The sequence below is a fragment of the Pteropus vampyrus genome, unplaced genomic scaffold (genome assembly GCF_000151845.1).
Source record: "Pteropus vampyrus isolate Shadow unplaced genomic scaffold, Pvam_2.0 Scaffold217, whole genome shotgun sequence".
NCBI lineage: Eukaryota > Metazoa > Chordata > Mammalia > Chiroptera > Pteropodidae > Pteropus > Pteropus vampyrus.
Window position 1 is genome coordinate 686,288 of NW_011888998.1, and position 14,950 is coordinate 701,237.

The 14,950-nt window shown below is 41.6% G+C and overlaps 2 protein-coding genes and 1 pseudogene across 3 annotated transcripts; 2 read left to right on the top strand and 1 right to left on the bottom strand.

Annotated features, from left to right (window-relative positions):
• The first annotated feature begins 822 nt into the window (after positions 1-822).
• On the top strand, positions 823-4,772 carry LOC105300658 (ras-related protein Rab-7L1). 2 transcript variants are annotated; one of them, XM_023538269.1, is made up of 5 exons: positions 824-975; positions 1,293-1,528; positions 3,410-3,481; positions 4,154-4,335; positions 4,632-4,772. In XM_023538269.1, the coding sequence occupies exons 2-5, from the start codon at positions 1,405-1,407 to the stop codon at positions 4,755-4,757; spliced, it is 504 nt and encodes a 167-aa protein (XP_023394037.1). In that variant the 5' UTR covers positions 824-975; positions 1,293-1,404; the 3' UTR covers positions 4,758-4,772. The 2 variants fall into 2 exon arrangements, with proteins under 2 accessions (XP_023394038.1, XP_023394037.1); XM_023538270.1 differs by lacking the exon at positions 3,410-3,481 and having other exon boundaries at positions 823-975.
• A 1,662-nt stretch (positions 4,773-6,434) lies between these two features.
• Positions 6,435-9,990, top strand: LOC111728732 (ras-related protein Rab-7L1-like). The gene is made up of 4 exons (XM_011372973.2): positions 6,435-6,532; positions 7,205-7,386; positions 7,683-7,804; positions 8,091-9,990. Exons 1-4 carry the CDS (start codon positions 6,502-6,504, stop codon positions 8,200-8,202), a joined length of 447 nt encoding a protein of 148 aa, XP_011371275.1. The 5' UTR covers positions 6,435-6,501; the 3' UTR covers positions 8,203-9,990.
• Positions 9,991-14,327: 4,337 nt separating this feature from the next.
• LOC111747324 lies at positions 14,328-14,446 on the bottom strand (annotated as a pseudogene).
• Positions 14,447-14,950: the final 504 nt, after the last annotated feature.

The window sequence follows — 14,950 nt, forward strand, 5'->3', positions numbered from 1 at the left end:
CCTTCCTCACAGAATGTAACTGGTAGTCTCTCTATCAGCAAACTCAGGCAAGGCTGTTTTCCCATGGCCCTGCTACTTTTTCTTTTATTCCTGAGAAAAGCATAAGAAACGAAGCTTATTTTGCTTGCCATGAAGCTCATGTCGCCTTAACTCTTACCTAAAGGACAGGCAGGTCAGAAAAGTTACAGGCTGAAAAAATTTTAATTATTCGCAAAACCGTAGTTTATTATTCATGAACAGCAGCAGCAACAAATGGAAGAGGACTCCCAGTGTCCTCCAATTAGTTTGCAGCTCAAATGATATATGAGTAGTGTAGCTAGACTAGGGATTGTGGAAGTGAGATCGAGGACTGTCTCTTGTTTTCTATTTTTACTACTGTTGCTAGTTATTAAATGTTAAAAACTAACATTTAACAGCATAGGTTTTTGTAAGGGTCAGTCTCTTGAAGCGTTCCTGAGCTTGACTGACGTCGGAGTCACGGGGGAAATATGAGTAGGCTTTTAGCATGTTTACAAGATACTACTTTTGTGGACCTAATTGAAAAAATAGGAAATGGACTTCACTTGGCTTGAGCTTTCATTAGTGGAATAATTTATAGAATTTGTGGAATCATTTTTAATCTTAGCTCCTTAAAAACCTTTAAAGACAATGAGAAATCCATCTGTGGACAGATTTAGGCAGGTGAGATCATATCGAACAAATTGCTTCCGAAGGAGCTTTCCTATTCCAGAATTATTTTAAAATAAGAGTTCGAACGGTTGAAGGTGTTCGAAAGCCTTGAAACTATGTAGGTTTTTAAAAACAAAAATACTGCATAAACTACAGTTCCCAGGAGGCATCTCGAGAGAGTCTATGCACTCGGCTGAGTCTCTTCGCCACGAGGTAAGCTGGGAAATGTAGTGCTCCAAGCAACCCCGCACGTGACGCGTCGGAGTAGGCGAGAGGAACACCAAATCCTGGGTCCTAGGAGTTAAGGTGTGAGTCGCTCCTTTCTCGAAGTTTGTTTCGCTCAGTGGAGGGAGGGCCCCCATCTTCTGGTCCCAACCGGGAAATGAGCTGGCCCGGGTTTAGCCGCTCGCTAAACGAGCGGCTCAGGGGAAGTCCCGTCGGGTGAGGCACCCCCGAGCCTCTTACCGTTTCTCGGCAGCCGGGTCGGGAGGGGGAGAAGGTGCGAACTGCCCGGGGCTCGGAGCTCGCGCCCTGCGCCCTGCGCCCCACCCAGGGCTGCGGCCGAGCGTAGAGGAAGCGCGTAAACGTTGAGTGCAAAGTTTCCCTTTTTGTTTTCTCCTCAGAGCAGCCGGGATGGGATGCCGAACTTCAGTTTGAACGGGGTTCGGAGCCAAAAGGGTTAAAACCAGCGACTCCCCCATTTCCCGCCTCCCTAAAACGTCCATCCCGCTAGCCATGAGCAGCCGGGATCACCTGTTCAAAGTGCTGGTGGTGGGGGACGCCGCAGTGGGCAAGACGTCCCTGGTGCAAAGATATTCCCAGGACAGCTTCAGCAAACACTACAAGTCCACAGTGGGAGGTGAGCCGTCGCGGCGGGGCGGGTGGAAAAGAGGCCCGTGCCACCGACTTGAGCTGTGGACTCCAGTGGGGTGGGGAGCGGGGGATTTGGTGTCCTTGGTTCCTTCCTCGGGTCAGGAAGTAGGTGTCTGGGATCCTGGAGGGAATAATTGCTGGGTGTTAGATTTGCATGCCTTCTTGGGTTTCCCCAGTTAGGTCTTCCCAGCCCGAACTTACTGCCTGAAAAGATAGGGCGAAGGTGTGAAGATGAGACATGGGGAAGAGTTGGAGAGAAAATGAGCCATTGCTGCGTTTTGCGGGAGAACCCTGAACTCTGGGGAACTCTGAACTCCTGCAGCCCTGCAAGCGGTCAGGGGCAAGTCTCTGCGACCAGCAGAAGTCGCTGAGACCCTGTGGAGGGCCTGGTGAGGTGCCGGCTGGGTCTGCTCTCCTGCCTTTCACAGGAGTTCCAGGCAGCTGTTGACGGAGCAGAGAGGTGTTTTACCTGGCTTAGGTTTGTTTTGGGGATGCCTCAGTGGGAGAGCCCCTTGGCCACACAATCAGGGCTTATCAGGGCTGATGAGCTGTGTGTTTTTTGTCCATTGATTGCCTAATAGGAATTCTTTGAAGAATGTGAAATATACCACTTCTCTGACCTAACTTACCACCCCTTTTTCTCCAAACAGGGGGAAGGGAGGAAGGAAGGAAGAGAACACGAAGAATTAATTCATTTATTTCCTGATGTGGTCTTTGGACTGTTTTTTTAGAAGTAGAAATGCCTTTTTTTGGTTGTTGTTTAATTAGAGGGTGCTGAGCTAGGCAGAGATGATGAAGGGAGAGAGTAACAAACATTTATCTCCGTTAAAACAACTTTTTTTAAAGGAAAGAAAAAACTTGCACCAATAGAAATTTTGAAAATGTGTGCTGGTGTTCGTCATGGAGTTTTTAAAAGTTAACGAGCATTTACATTGCATTTAAAACATCCTCAAGAACATCCAGCAAAATTAAAGGCTTAAGTTTGTTTCCTGACCACTGTGCCCACAACTCCTAAATAATATGAGGGTCCCTATTTCATGGAATTGGTTTAAAAGTGCTCCCACTAGTTAATTTTTAGCGATTTCTCTAGTTTTCCTTTAGGAAAGAATGTAATTAATTTTTTAGTGTTTATTCTAAATTTCTTCTAGCTTTCATTTCTGTCACAGATGTGAAAAAATATATTTCCAACCCTCAAAAAAATGATCCTATTTCTCTCCTTATGAGAAAGCTCTTCCCCTGGCATAGTCATTGAGCCTTAACTCATGGGATCTCAGCATCTGCATATGTGGCAATGGGTTCCAGCATCATCATGCAGTGTCTTCTTTCTGGGAATCCTCTGAGACCTTTTTACTTCATCCCATTCCTGCCCAAGATAATTCCTGCAGTCTTACGGAGTATGTAGAATTTCCCCAAGGGTGTGTTTTACAATTGGATTAGAAACCGAGAGTGAAATTGAATGTGGAAGACACAAAAGCCACCACACTTACCTCATTTCCCGCTTCTACCCCATCATTCCTTCTCTGAGAAAACCCCCTAAATCTCCCAGAAACTGTTTAACCTGAGATTAAGAGTTGTTTTCATAATTACCCCCACCGTCTTACCCCAGCCTTGAAGACGAGCAGTATCCAATAAATTGGTTTGACAAGAGAGTAAAAGCTAAAGACCCCCTTTTTTGGAAGGTGAATATGAATGATCTGTCCCATATTTAATACATGAGCGTGGGCTCAGCTCAGCTCATCAAGGACTTAAAAATTGAATGAATAAGAGTTGTGTGTCCCTAGTGTTGTGACTGCATATTTGATCTGAGTTTTCCTGTGGATTGTTTAAAGGTAAATTTTGTTCAACTATGTTATACATATATTTTCAGTGGATTTCGCTCTGAAGGTTCTCCAGTGGTCTGACTCAGAGATGGTGCGGCTCCAGCTGTGGGATATTGCAGGTAGGGTGGGTGGACTGGATAGGAACAAGGGAAGAAATTTTGGTTTATCCGGAAAGCTCCCAGAGAAAAAGTGGGTCAGCAAAACCAGAAGTTTTTTTCTGAAGCTGGAGGTGCTCTGAGTACGCATGAGCAGTGCTTTTGTAGATGTTTTCTGCAGATATTTTGCCCTGAATAAGTGTGGAGTAGTCTCTAGGTGTGTGGAGGAGCTGGTAAGGTGGTGGATTGTCCAGACCATAGGTAGATGCTCCCACAGCAGGGGGAGGGTACTTTTTTCCAGGTTTTCAGCTGACCTTGATGAGAAACAAGATTCCCAGAAAATAGAGATAATAATAATAGTAGCTAGCCTTTATTATGTGCTGAGCACTTTTCTAAGCCTTTTAGATTCACTGACTCATTAATCCTCACAGCGACCTATGATAAAGCTACTGCTTTTACCCCTACTTTACAGTTGGGAAATATAAGGCCCTGAAAGCTTGACTTGTCTAAAGTCACACAGATGGTAAATGACAGAGCAAGGATTAGGGCTTGGGCAGTCTGGGTACAGAACTTGGACTCAACCATTATGCACACTGCCCTCTCTCCCACAACAAAGGTAGAAAGGGCAGGGTGTCAGAGGGGGTTCTGGGATTGGTTCTTAGGATCACCTTCTCAAAAACTCTCCTCTCTTCTCAGGGCAGGAGCGCTTCACATCTATGACACGACTATACTATCGGGATGCCTCTGCGTGTGTGATTATGTTTGATGTTACCAATGCCACTACTTTCAGTAACAGCCAGAGATGGAAACAGGACCTGGACAGCAAGCTCACACTGCCCAATGGAGAGCCTGTGCCTTGCCTGCTCTTGGCCAACAAGGTAAGTGGTCAGTGTAGGAAAATGGCCCCTGGCCTCAATCTGTGACCAAAGAGTAAGTGTAACTAAAATGCTCTCTGATTCTGGGCATCTACTTTTCCTTCTCAAGTTGGCAAAATCATCTCTACCTCCTTTTAATTTAAAAATTAATTTAATTTTTAATTAATAGATTATCAATTGATAATTAATTAATAGATGCTTAACCATTGGCGGAAAGGTTTTAAATGTATAAATATCTGAGCAGTGTTCCTATTCCCAGGAATTTTATGGTGTTGCCTTCCATTTACTTTCTTTGCCAGTGTGACTTGTCCCCTTGGGCCGTGAGCCGAGACCAGGTGGACCGGTTCAGTAAAGAGAACGGTTTCGTAGGTTGGACAGAAACATCAGTCAAGGAAAACAAAAATATTAATGAGGCCATGAGGTGAGTAGCTCATGCTGTTCTGGGGATGGGCACACAGATATACCCATCTTCCACTGAGGCCCTGGGACCTTCTTTTCTTATTTCTGAGGTTGGAGAGAAAATGAGCCATTGCTGCGTTTTGCGGGAGAACCCTGAACTCTGGGGAACTCTGAACTCCTGCAGCCCTGCAAGCGGTCAGGGGCAAGTCTCTGCGACCAGGAGAAGTCGCTGAGACCCTGTGGAGGGCCTGGTGAGGTGCCAGCTGGGTCTGCTCTCCTGCCTTTCACAGGAGTTCCAGGCAGCTGTTGACGGAGCAGAGAGGTGTTTTACCTGGCTTAGGTTTGTTTTGGGGATGCCTCAGTGGGAGAGCCCCTTGGCCACACAATCAGGGCTTATCAGGGCTGATGAGCTGTGTGTTTTTTGTCCATTGATTGCCTAATAGGAATTCTTTGAAGAATGTGAAATATACCACTTCTCTGACCTAACTTACCACCCCTTTTTCTCCAAACAGGGGGAAGGGAGGAAGGAAGGAAGAGAACACGAAGAGTTAATTCATTTATTTCCTGATGTGGTCTTTGGACTGTTTTTTTAGAAGTAGAAATGCCTTTTTTTGGTTGTTGTTTAATTAGAGGGTGCTGAGCTAGGCAGAGATGATGAAGGGAGAGAGTAACAAACATTTATCTCCGTTAAAACAACTTTTTTTAAAGGAAAGAAAAAGCTTGCACCAATAGAAATTTTGAAAATGTGTGCTGGTGTTCGTCATGGAGTTTTTAAAAGTTAACGAGCATTTACATTGCATTTAAAACATCCTCAAGAACATCCAGCAAAATTAAAGGCTTAAGTTTGTTTCCTGACCACTGTGCCCACAACTCCTAAATAATATGAGGGTCCCTATTTCATGGAATTGGTTTAAAAGTGCTCCCACTAGTTAATTTTTAGCAATTTCTCTAGTTTTCCTTTAGGAAAGAATGTAATTAATTTTTTAGTGTTTATTCTAAATTTCTTCTAGCTTTCATTTCTGTCACAGATGTGAAAAAATATATTTCCAACCCTCAAAAAAATGATCCTATTTCTCTCCTTATGAGAAAGCTCTTCCCCTGGCATAGTCATTGAGCCTTAACTCATGGGATCTCAGCATCTGCATATGTGGCAATGGGTTCCAGCATCATCATGCAGTGTCTTCTTTCTGGGAATCCTCTGAGACCTTTTTACTTCATCCCATTCCTGCCCAAGATAATTCCTGCAGTCTTACGGAGTATGTAGAATTTCCCCAAGGGTGTGTTTTACAATTGGATTAGAAACCGAGAGTGAAATTGAATGTGGAAGACACAAAAGCCACCACACTTACCTCATTTCCCGCTTCTACCCCATCATTCCTTCTCTGAGAAAACCCCCTAAATCTCCCAGAAACTGTTTAACCTGAGATTAAGAGTTGTTTTCATAATTACCCCCACCGTCTTACCCCAGCCTTGAAGACGAGCAGTATCCAATAAATTGGTTTGACAAGAGAGTAAAAGCTAAAGACCCCCTTTTTTGGAAGGTGAATATGAATGATCTGTCCCATATTTAATACATGAGCGTGGGCTCAGCTCAGCTCATCAAGGACTTAAAAATTGAATGAATAAGAGTTGTGTGTCCCTAGTGTTGTGACTGCATATTTGATCTGAGTTTTCCTGTGGATTGTTTAAAGGTAAATTTTGTTCAACTATGTTATACATATATTTTCAGTGGATTTCGCTCTGAAGGTTCTCCAGTGGTCTGACTCAGAGATGGTGCGGCTCCAGCTGTGGGATATTGCAGGTAGGGTGGGTGGACTGGATAGGAACAAGGGAAGAAATTTTGGTTTATCCAGAAAGCTCCCAGAGAAAAAGTGGGTCAGCAAAACCAGAAGTTTTTTTCTGAAGCTGGAGGTGCTCTGAGTACGCATGAGCAGTGCTTTTGTAGATGTTTTCTGCAGATATTTTGCCCTGAATAAGTGTGGAGTAGTCTCTAGGTGTGTGGAGGAGCTGGTAAGGTGGTGGATTGTCCAGACCATAGGTAGATGCTCCCACAGCAGGGGGAGGGTACTTTTTTCCAGGTTTTCAGCTGACCTTGATGAGAAACAAGATTCCCAGAAAATAGAGATAATAATAATAGTAGCTAGCCTTTATTATGTGCTGAGCACTTTTCTAAGCCTTTTAGATTCACTGACTCATTAATCCTCACAGCGACCTATGATAAAGCTACTGCTTTTACCCCTACTTTACAGTTGGGAAATATAAGGCCCTGAAAGCTTGACTTGTCTAAAGTCACACAGATGGTAAATGACAGAGCAAGGATTAGGACTTGGGCAGTCTGGGTACAGAACTTGGACTCAACCATTATGCACACTGCCCTCTCTCCCACAACAAAGGTAGAAAGGGCAGGGTGTCAGAGGGGGTTCTGGGATTGGTTCTTAGGATCACCTTCTCAAAAACTCTCCTCTCTTCTCAGGGCAGGAGCGCTTCACATCTATGACACGACTATACTATCGGGATGCCTCTGCGTGTGTGATTATGTTTGATGTTACCAATGCCACTACTTTCAGTAACAGCCAGAGATGGAAACAGGACCTGGACAGCAAGCTCACACTGCCCAATGGAGAGCCTGTGCCTTGCCTGCTCTTGGCCAACAAGGTAAGTGGTCAGTGTAGGAAAATGGCCCCTGGCCTCAATCTGTGACCAAAGAGTAAGTGTAACTAAAATGCTCTCTGATTCTGGGCATCTACTTTTCCTTCTCAAGTTGGCAAAATCATCTCTACCTCCTTTTAATTTAAAAATTAATTTAATTTTTAATTAATAGATTATCAATTGATAATTAATTAATAGATGCTTAACCATTGGCGGAAAGGTTTTAAATGTATAAATATCTGAGCAGTGTTCCTATTCCCAGGAATTTTATGGTGTTGCCTTCCATTTACTTTCTTTGCCAGTGTGACTTGTCCCCTTGGGCCGTGAGCCGAGACCAGGTGGACCGGTTCAGTAAAGAGAACGGTTTCGTAGGTTGGACAGAAACATCAGTCAAGGAAAACAAAAATATTAATGAGGCCATGAGGTGAGTAGCTCATGCTGTTCTGGGGATGGGCACACAGATATACCCATCTTCCACTGAGGCCCTGGGACCTTCTTTTCTTATTTCTGAGCAAACAAGAACAGACTGAGCCACTGGAATGCCAGCTTCTGAAGGTCAGGGGTGCTGTCTCCTCTCCTAAGATAACTGGGACAAAGGGGCATTTAAACCTATGACTCTACTGAATACTGTCTGGTGCTAAGACAATGCCTGCTATTTCTCCCTTTCCTCCATCCAGCTTCTCAGCCTTTTTTTTTAATTTGTTTTTTAGAGTCCTCATTGAAAAGATGATGAACAATTCCAGAGAAGATATGTCTTTGTCCACCCAAGGGGACTACATCAACCTACAAACCAAGCCCTCGTCTAGCTGGGCCTGCTGCTAGTAGTGTTTCTTTCCATTCTAAGAGGTCTTTCCATCTCTTCCCTTTGGTTGCCCAGCCAGCAATTTTATTAAGCACATTGAATTGCCTCCTGCTAACTATCTAGTAAGGAGGGCCATCATCACTGAGAAAAGACACCCGGGACCCATATGCATTTCTGCATCTCCTGCAACTTGGTTCTCACTTGCTGCTGGCTTGTGTGGCCCAGTTAGTGTCTTCTGTATAAGAATGATCATCTCATCACTGAATTTGTAGTCTGGATTTTGTGGGAAGGATTAGAAATCAGTATCTGTGCTTTAAGGATCATAATTGTCAGCTGCTTTTGAGCTTAGTTTTCCATCTGATATATGTTGATATCTCAATCTGACTTCAGTTGAGGTGCAAATGAGATCAAAGGTCATTCCTTAAATTCTTTGTTGGTCTTGGCTTTCATATTCTTTCTGTCTTGGACTTTGAATTTAAACATCTGATTCTGAGATTCAGGAGTGACACTGAATGTCTTTGGGTTTGGGGCTACTGGAGGTGGCCCAAAAGTCACTGTATTTTTGAAGCTTCTAAAGTCATAATTAGCTTTCTCTTGTCTTGGTCTCAAGAATAGTCAAGATTTTGAACTATCTATTTTGTGTGGTGAGAGAGTTTCTTTCCCCAAAGAAATTAATTTTCATATTGGGGTTTTCTAAGTATCCCTACCATTGGGACAGGGGTGGCGTTTCAGGTTTCTGGGTTGATGCCTTGATGCATAATGCTGCAAGTGACATCAGTTGGCTGTGGTGCCCAGTTGTCTGTTCCTCACAGCTCTAGAACCTGAATAGGAGAAGAAGGAGAGGTTAATAAAACAAAACCCTGTGGGGCAACTGAGTGTTAAGTGGCTAGCACTTAATAGCCATAGGAAACAAATATTATGTATAGACCTTGGCCTGAGGATGGGAGTAAATAGACAGAAAATCATTAGGTTAGTTAAGTGCTAAATTGGGTAGGGTTTTATCAGATCACTTCTAGACAGTTTAATTTGTTGGATTTTCACAGGGTGGCGATTTATAACCTACCCAAAGTTCTGAATATTCGTAGTGAACCCAGAGGCCTGGAATTCTTTGAGAAACACTGATCTAAATAAGTATTCTAAGTCGGTGGTTCCCAAGTGTGATTAATCAGAACCACCTGAGAAGTTTGTTAAAAATTTTAAAAATGTTTTAAGATTTCTGGGTCCCAACCTCAAACCTACTGAGGCAAAATTTCCAGGGATGAAGCCTGGGAATTGGTTGTTTTTCAAAGCTTCCCAGGTGATTTTGATCAGCTTGGTTTGGAAACCATTGCTGGAGAACTTAGTAAAGATGCAGAGACCCAGGCCTGGGCTTCTGTGGGCTCCATTAGCTCTCCAGGTGATTCTCATGCTCACCAGACTTTGAAAATGGCCATCCTTAGAGGGAGGTCAGAGGCTAAATACCAGAAAGAGAATTGGAGCCAAACCTTCAGTAGGTGGTTGGTTGGTTGGTTTTTAATGCCAATTATTATAGCTTTTGCACAACTTTTTGAGACCTCGAAGTTCTTTTGTAGTACCCTTTTCACATAGGATTTTTCTTACAGTGATTCTGAAGATAATAGTGGAGTAACAAATTCTCTTTATGTGAGAAGAAAATTGAACCCCCACAAAATCACAAATAAATGGGAATTAAGTCTTGTATTCAGGGTAGTTATTGGCCTTTAATATGTTTGTTGAATTGTATTTTATGCTGATTGTTCAAAAGTATTGTGAAATTGGAGACTTTATTTTTTAAATACCTTCTTTAAAAATGAAGGTGAATGTTTATATGTTTATCTATTAATTCACTAGTACCAGTTGCCTAGTACCAAGTCAGTACTTGATGTAACATCTCAAATACTGCTTGGACATATGATCATTTTAAAAAATTGAATATGCTTTCTTTTCCCATTTGCTGACTCAGGATATACCTACCTTTTCAAGCATCGCTAGAGGCTGGCTTGCCAGCCCTTCTGGATTTTCTCTCCCAACTGGTGAACATTCATTATAGGCCTAAAACTAAAGAAGAAATGGAAATATAACTAATTCTTCCCTATGTCTCTATCCATAAAAGGAAAACAAGGAGATATTTACATGATTCAAAATGCAATTATTCTAAAAATAATTAGTCATTTGATTAGCACCTCTCGGGTAAAATTGTTTGGAACATGGATATTGTTGTAGCCCTTCCCTAGAGAAGTTTCCATATTGGAGACAAGATGCCCCTTCAACCACTAAGCTGGTCTGTGGCTCAAAAGAAAACATAAGCATTCCCTGAAGAGTGTTCTAAGAGACCGAAGGAACGGCTGAGAACAGAGCTATGGGATTATGACTGCCCTGGCTTTCTACTGTGGACTTAATAGCCGAATGACCAAACAAGCAGAGAAAAAGAGACCACAAGTCAAGGAAGGCCCCTCAGCAGTTAAGTGATGGTTTGTTCTTTCGTTACTACTAATGAGCCAACATTACTCCAAGATGCCTCCCCTAATTCACTTTCATTAGCTATCGCTAAGGTATGTTTGGGTTCTTCTTTTTTTCCTATTGTCTCCAGATTTAACTCTTTTCTTTGGGTGGTCTGTCTTCTGGCCTCAGGATACTGTCTCATCTAACACAAGGCATTCCTGCCTCTCATCTTTCTGTAATCAGTGGCCTGCTTTTGACATGATTTAAGGCCATGGTTAGAAGATCTAAAAATCTCCACAGTATCCTATAAAATCCAGTGACTGGATTGCCCAAGGAAACAAACCCCATTGCCTGTTTGCCCTCCACCCCTCTTAGTTCATTGTGTATGGGAAGAGTCCTCAGCTATGTAAGTGACTTTTTTAGTCAAGCCAAACAATCCCCAAAGCTGCAAGTTGGAATAGGTAGGAAACCACTAGAAAATGATGTGTGTTTGGAAATAATTATACATTTATTTTTGATTCAGCTGTAAATACCAGAGACCTAGAATATATTTACATATAACCTTCCTTGTTGTTAGAAAAACCTGACCTTCTCTTTGGCTTTCAAGCAGAATCTGAATCCTCTCAAGTGGTATCTGTATAGTTTCAGTATAATAATGATATTGCTCTGTGTTAGGGTACTCGGGGAAACAGAACTTATATATGTATACATATGTAAAGGGATTTATTGTAAGGAACTGGCTTATGTGATTATGGAGGATGGCAAGTCCAAAATCTACAGAGCTGATGTCCCAGTTCAAGTCCCAAGGCTGGCAGGCTGGAAGAAGCTGATATTCCAGTTTGAAGACCATGAGGTAGGAGAATTCTCATTTACTCAGCCAACAATTTATTCTATGTAGGCCTTCACCTGAATAGATGAGGCCCACCAACATTAGGGAGGGCAATTGGCTTTACTCAGTCTACTGATTTAAGTGTTAATCCCATCCAAAAACACCCCCACAGAAACATCCAGGATAATGTTTGACCAAATATCTGGATACCTGATGGCCCAGTCAAATTGACACATAAAATTAACCATCACGTGTACTTAACAGTATTTCACTATATGATGGTACTGTTTTGGTACCTTTTCTTTACACTCTAACTTGATTCATACACAAAGTCCATGTGATTGGGAACTGTGTTAATGGGAATGACAAGGAGAAAACAGATAGAAAGAGGAAGGAGGTATAGGCATTTCATAATTTGTCATGATAAGAGGAGGGCAGCCCAGTAGCACCAGATACCAATGTCTGGTTTGGTATAAACTCTTCCTTCAGATCTGTGAGTTTGTGCTTCTTATACTGTCTTGAAAGTAAGAAATCAAACAGTTCTTCCCATTTTATTTGAGAGAACAAATGTCTCAAAATTTGACTGACTGAAAGGCAGACGGTTGAATTTGTAATAAAGCCAACGTGTAACTGGCAACCCATTAATTCCCTATCTCCACTCTGTTCTTTAGATTTCTGGAGAACATTTGACCTCAAAAACCTATTTCAGAAAACAAGCCTAGACATTTGGAGAAACAGAATTGACCCCTTTTGCGTTTGAAACTCTTGGTTTGTGTTAGATTTTGAGACCATGTTCATATATGGAATAGAGACTTGCATGTAATTAAATATGGGGCCAAAATAAGCACAGTTTGAATAGCATACAGTACAGATATATCCAAAGATGCTTAATGGACAAGATCTACTTTAAGATACATCACCCAAATGCAGTGACAGTCATTTAATTTTGAATATCAGCTCTCTTGTTTGCAAGAATGGAGATTTTTAACAGCCATTCTATTTTCAACTGTTGCTGCTAGTAGCTAACATCTGAATGTTGCTATAAGCCAAGTATTCTGAGCACTTCACATGAATTACTTTTATTTTCACAATGACCCTATGATATCTCTAAATGAGGAAACTGAGGCACAAAAAAATCAAGACTTTGCCCAAGGTTAGACAGCTAACGAGTGACAAACTGATTTTTAACTTTAAACAGTGTGACCCCAGAAACTGGGCCCTTTACTGCCATACACTGCCTCCCATTTTGCATGTGTGTGGTTTGGTAGTAGCATCCTTGAAGTTTTTTACATTTAACAATTTTTCAGTATGGCAGATACAAAGAGTAATTTATTCAATAGACATACAGGTTTTCTAATACTTTATAATGAAAAAATTTAAATCTACTTGTTAAAGAAAATGGAGAAAAGAAGAAAAATCCAAACCACCATTTACTTACATTTCAATAAATTTGTTTTCAGTGTATTTTTTAATGCAAATACGTTTTTTCACATAATTGTATTCGCACTTAAATTGGTTTAGATTACATACCTTTTATGTATCTAGTATTAAAGTAGGAGTTGTAGGGGATATAAAATTCTGTGCCACATACGTTCAAAATAACAGGAGATCAAGAAAGATTTCTTAAAAGGAAGTCGGACTTGGATGGATACAAACTGAGAAAGAGGTGAAATAGGATTTCAGGTTGGGAAGGAGTTTATAATTCTTATACAGGTTTGGGAAGTAGCTACTAGACCAAAGAGCTCATTCTGTAAAGCAGTGGGAAATAAGGTTAAAAAAGATTGTTGACAGATTGTATAGGTCCTTAATTAATTTAACCGATAGTGGTATACCTACCATGTGCCAGGTACTTTAGGTGCATGAGTTGAAGGCCTGGAGAAGAAAAGGTTCCCCAGAAGGGAGCAGGTCATATAAAAGAACTGCATCTTGCATCAGGGAGTGCCAGTCTACTTGCAGTGATGGAAGACAAGGAGGGAGGTCAGGTAAAGCCTCGTGGAAGAGAGGCACTTGGGCTGGATAAGTGTTGCTAACTGGAGGACACAGGAGGAAATGCATTTTAGACAGAATAAAGTTGAATAAGGGCATGAGGGTATGCAGTAAATAGCAGAGCTTGCTCAGAGAACAGTGGATGTGCATTATAGCTGAAGCCGGCAGGGGCCTAGGAGGGGACTGTGAGAAAATGAGGTTGGAGATAGGGCCAGATCAAGGAGCTGAGGCATTTGAACTTCATCTTGTAGTAGAGAACTATGAAAAGTTTTAATTCTTTTTTATTTTCTTATTGGAAAATACATAAACATTATTACCTTTTTAAAATGGCTTAAAACAACAGAAATTATTTTATCACTCTGGAGGTCATAGGTCCAAAATGGATCTGACTGGGCTAATTTCAAGATGTTGGCAGGGTTGCATTCCTTTCTAGAGTCTTTAGAGAAGAATCATTTTCTTACCTTTTCTAGCTTCTAGAGGTTGCCCACATTTCTTGCCTTATGGCCCCCTTCTTCCATCTTCAAAGCCAGCAATGGCTGGTCAAGTCTTTTCTCACATCTCATCTCTCTGACCTGTTCTGCCCACCTCTTCTACTTTTAAGGACCCTTGCAATTACATTGGGTCCACCCATATAATCCAGGTAAATTTCCCCATATCAAGATCAGCTTATTAGCAACCTCAGTTCCCCCTTCCCATATTCACAGTTTCCTGAGATTAGGTCATGGACATTTTTGGAGTGTCATTATTGTGCCTGCCACAGATAGGAACATTGAGGAGTAGTGGGGTTAAGGAACTTAACTAGGGTCACACAACCAGCTGGTAGTGGAGCCAAGAATAAACATTTTTTAATTCAAATAATATAGACATTTTTTTTAAAATTTTTTTTTTTAACACCTATAGCACCCAGTATTCCTAGATGGTCTCCCATCCAAGTACTAACCAGGCCCAACACTGCCTAGCTTCCAAGATCAGACAAGATCAGACGTGTTCAGGGTGGCATGGCCGTAGACAATACAGACATGTTTTGGAAGGAGGTAGAATTCTTTAAATTTCGTCCAGGTTATTGTCTACACATATAGTCCCAACTGTCCACCCTACCCCTTAAAACAAAAGGCTTCCTGCAACTTATTTTTTCTTTTTAATGTATCTTTGATATCTCCCTATGTAAGAACATATAGTTCTACCTCATTCTTTTTAATTGCTGCATAAGATTATATGGATGTATTATAATTTACGTAACCAGTTATCTACTAATGGATGTTTGGGTTATTTATTTTTCCTCTCAATGCCACAGACTAACATCTTTATTTATTTACAATTTTATGAGAAAAGTTTTTTAGGAGCTCCTAGAAGTATGTCAAAGAGCATATACACTTTAAGTTTAAATACAGTGCCATATTTCCCACCAAAATGTTTTTACCAATGTGTAGTCCTACCGATTGGTCTGAGGGGCCAGTTTACCCATATCCTTAGCAAGACTATTTCGACCTTTACCAATCTGGAAAGTGAAAAAA

Excerpts from the sequence above, each read along its gene's own strand:
- LOC105300658 (XM_023538269.1), top strand. The coding sequence starts at position 1,405 with ATGAGCAGCCGGGATCACCTGTTCAAAGTGCTGGTGGTGGGGGACGCC. Across the intron at positions 1,529-3,409 it reads CTACAAGTCCACAGTGGGAG|TGGATTTCGCTCTGAAGGTT; the intron begins GTGAGCCGTCGC and ends ATATATTTTCAG. Across the intron at positions 3,482-4,153 it reads CCAGCTGTGGGATATTGCAG|GGCAGGAGCGCTTCACATCT; the intron begins GTAGGGTGGGTG and ends CTCTCTTCTCAG.
- LOC111728732 (XM_011372973.2), top strand. The coding sequence starts at position 6,502 with ATGGTGCGGCTCCAGCTGTGGGATATTGCAG. Across the intron at positions 7,387-7,682 it reads GCCTGCTCTTGGCCAACAAG|TGTGACTTGTCCCCTTGGGC; the intron begins GTAAGTGGTCAG and ends TTTCTTTGCCAG. Across the intron at positions 7,805-8,090 it reads AATATTAATGAGGCCATGAG|AGTCCTCATTGAAAAGATGA; the intron begins GTGAGTAGCTCA and ends TTTGTTTTTTAG.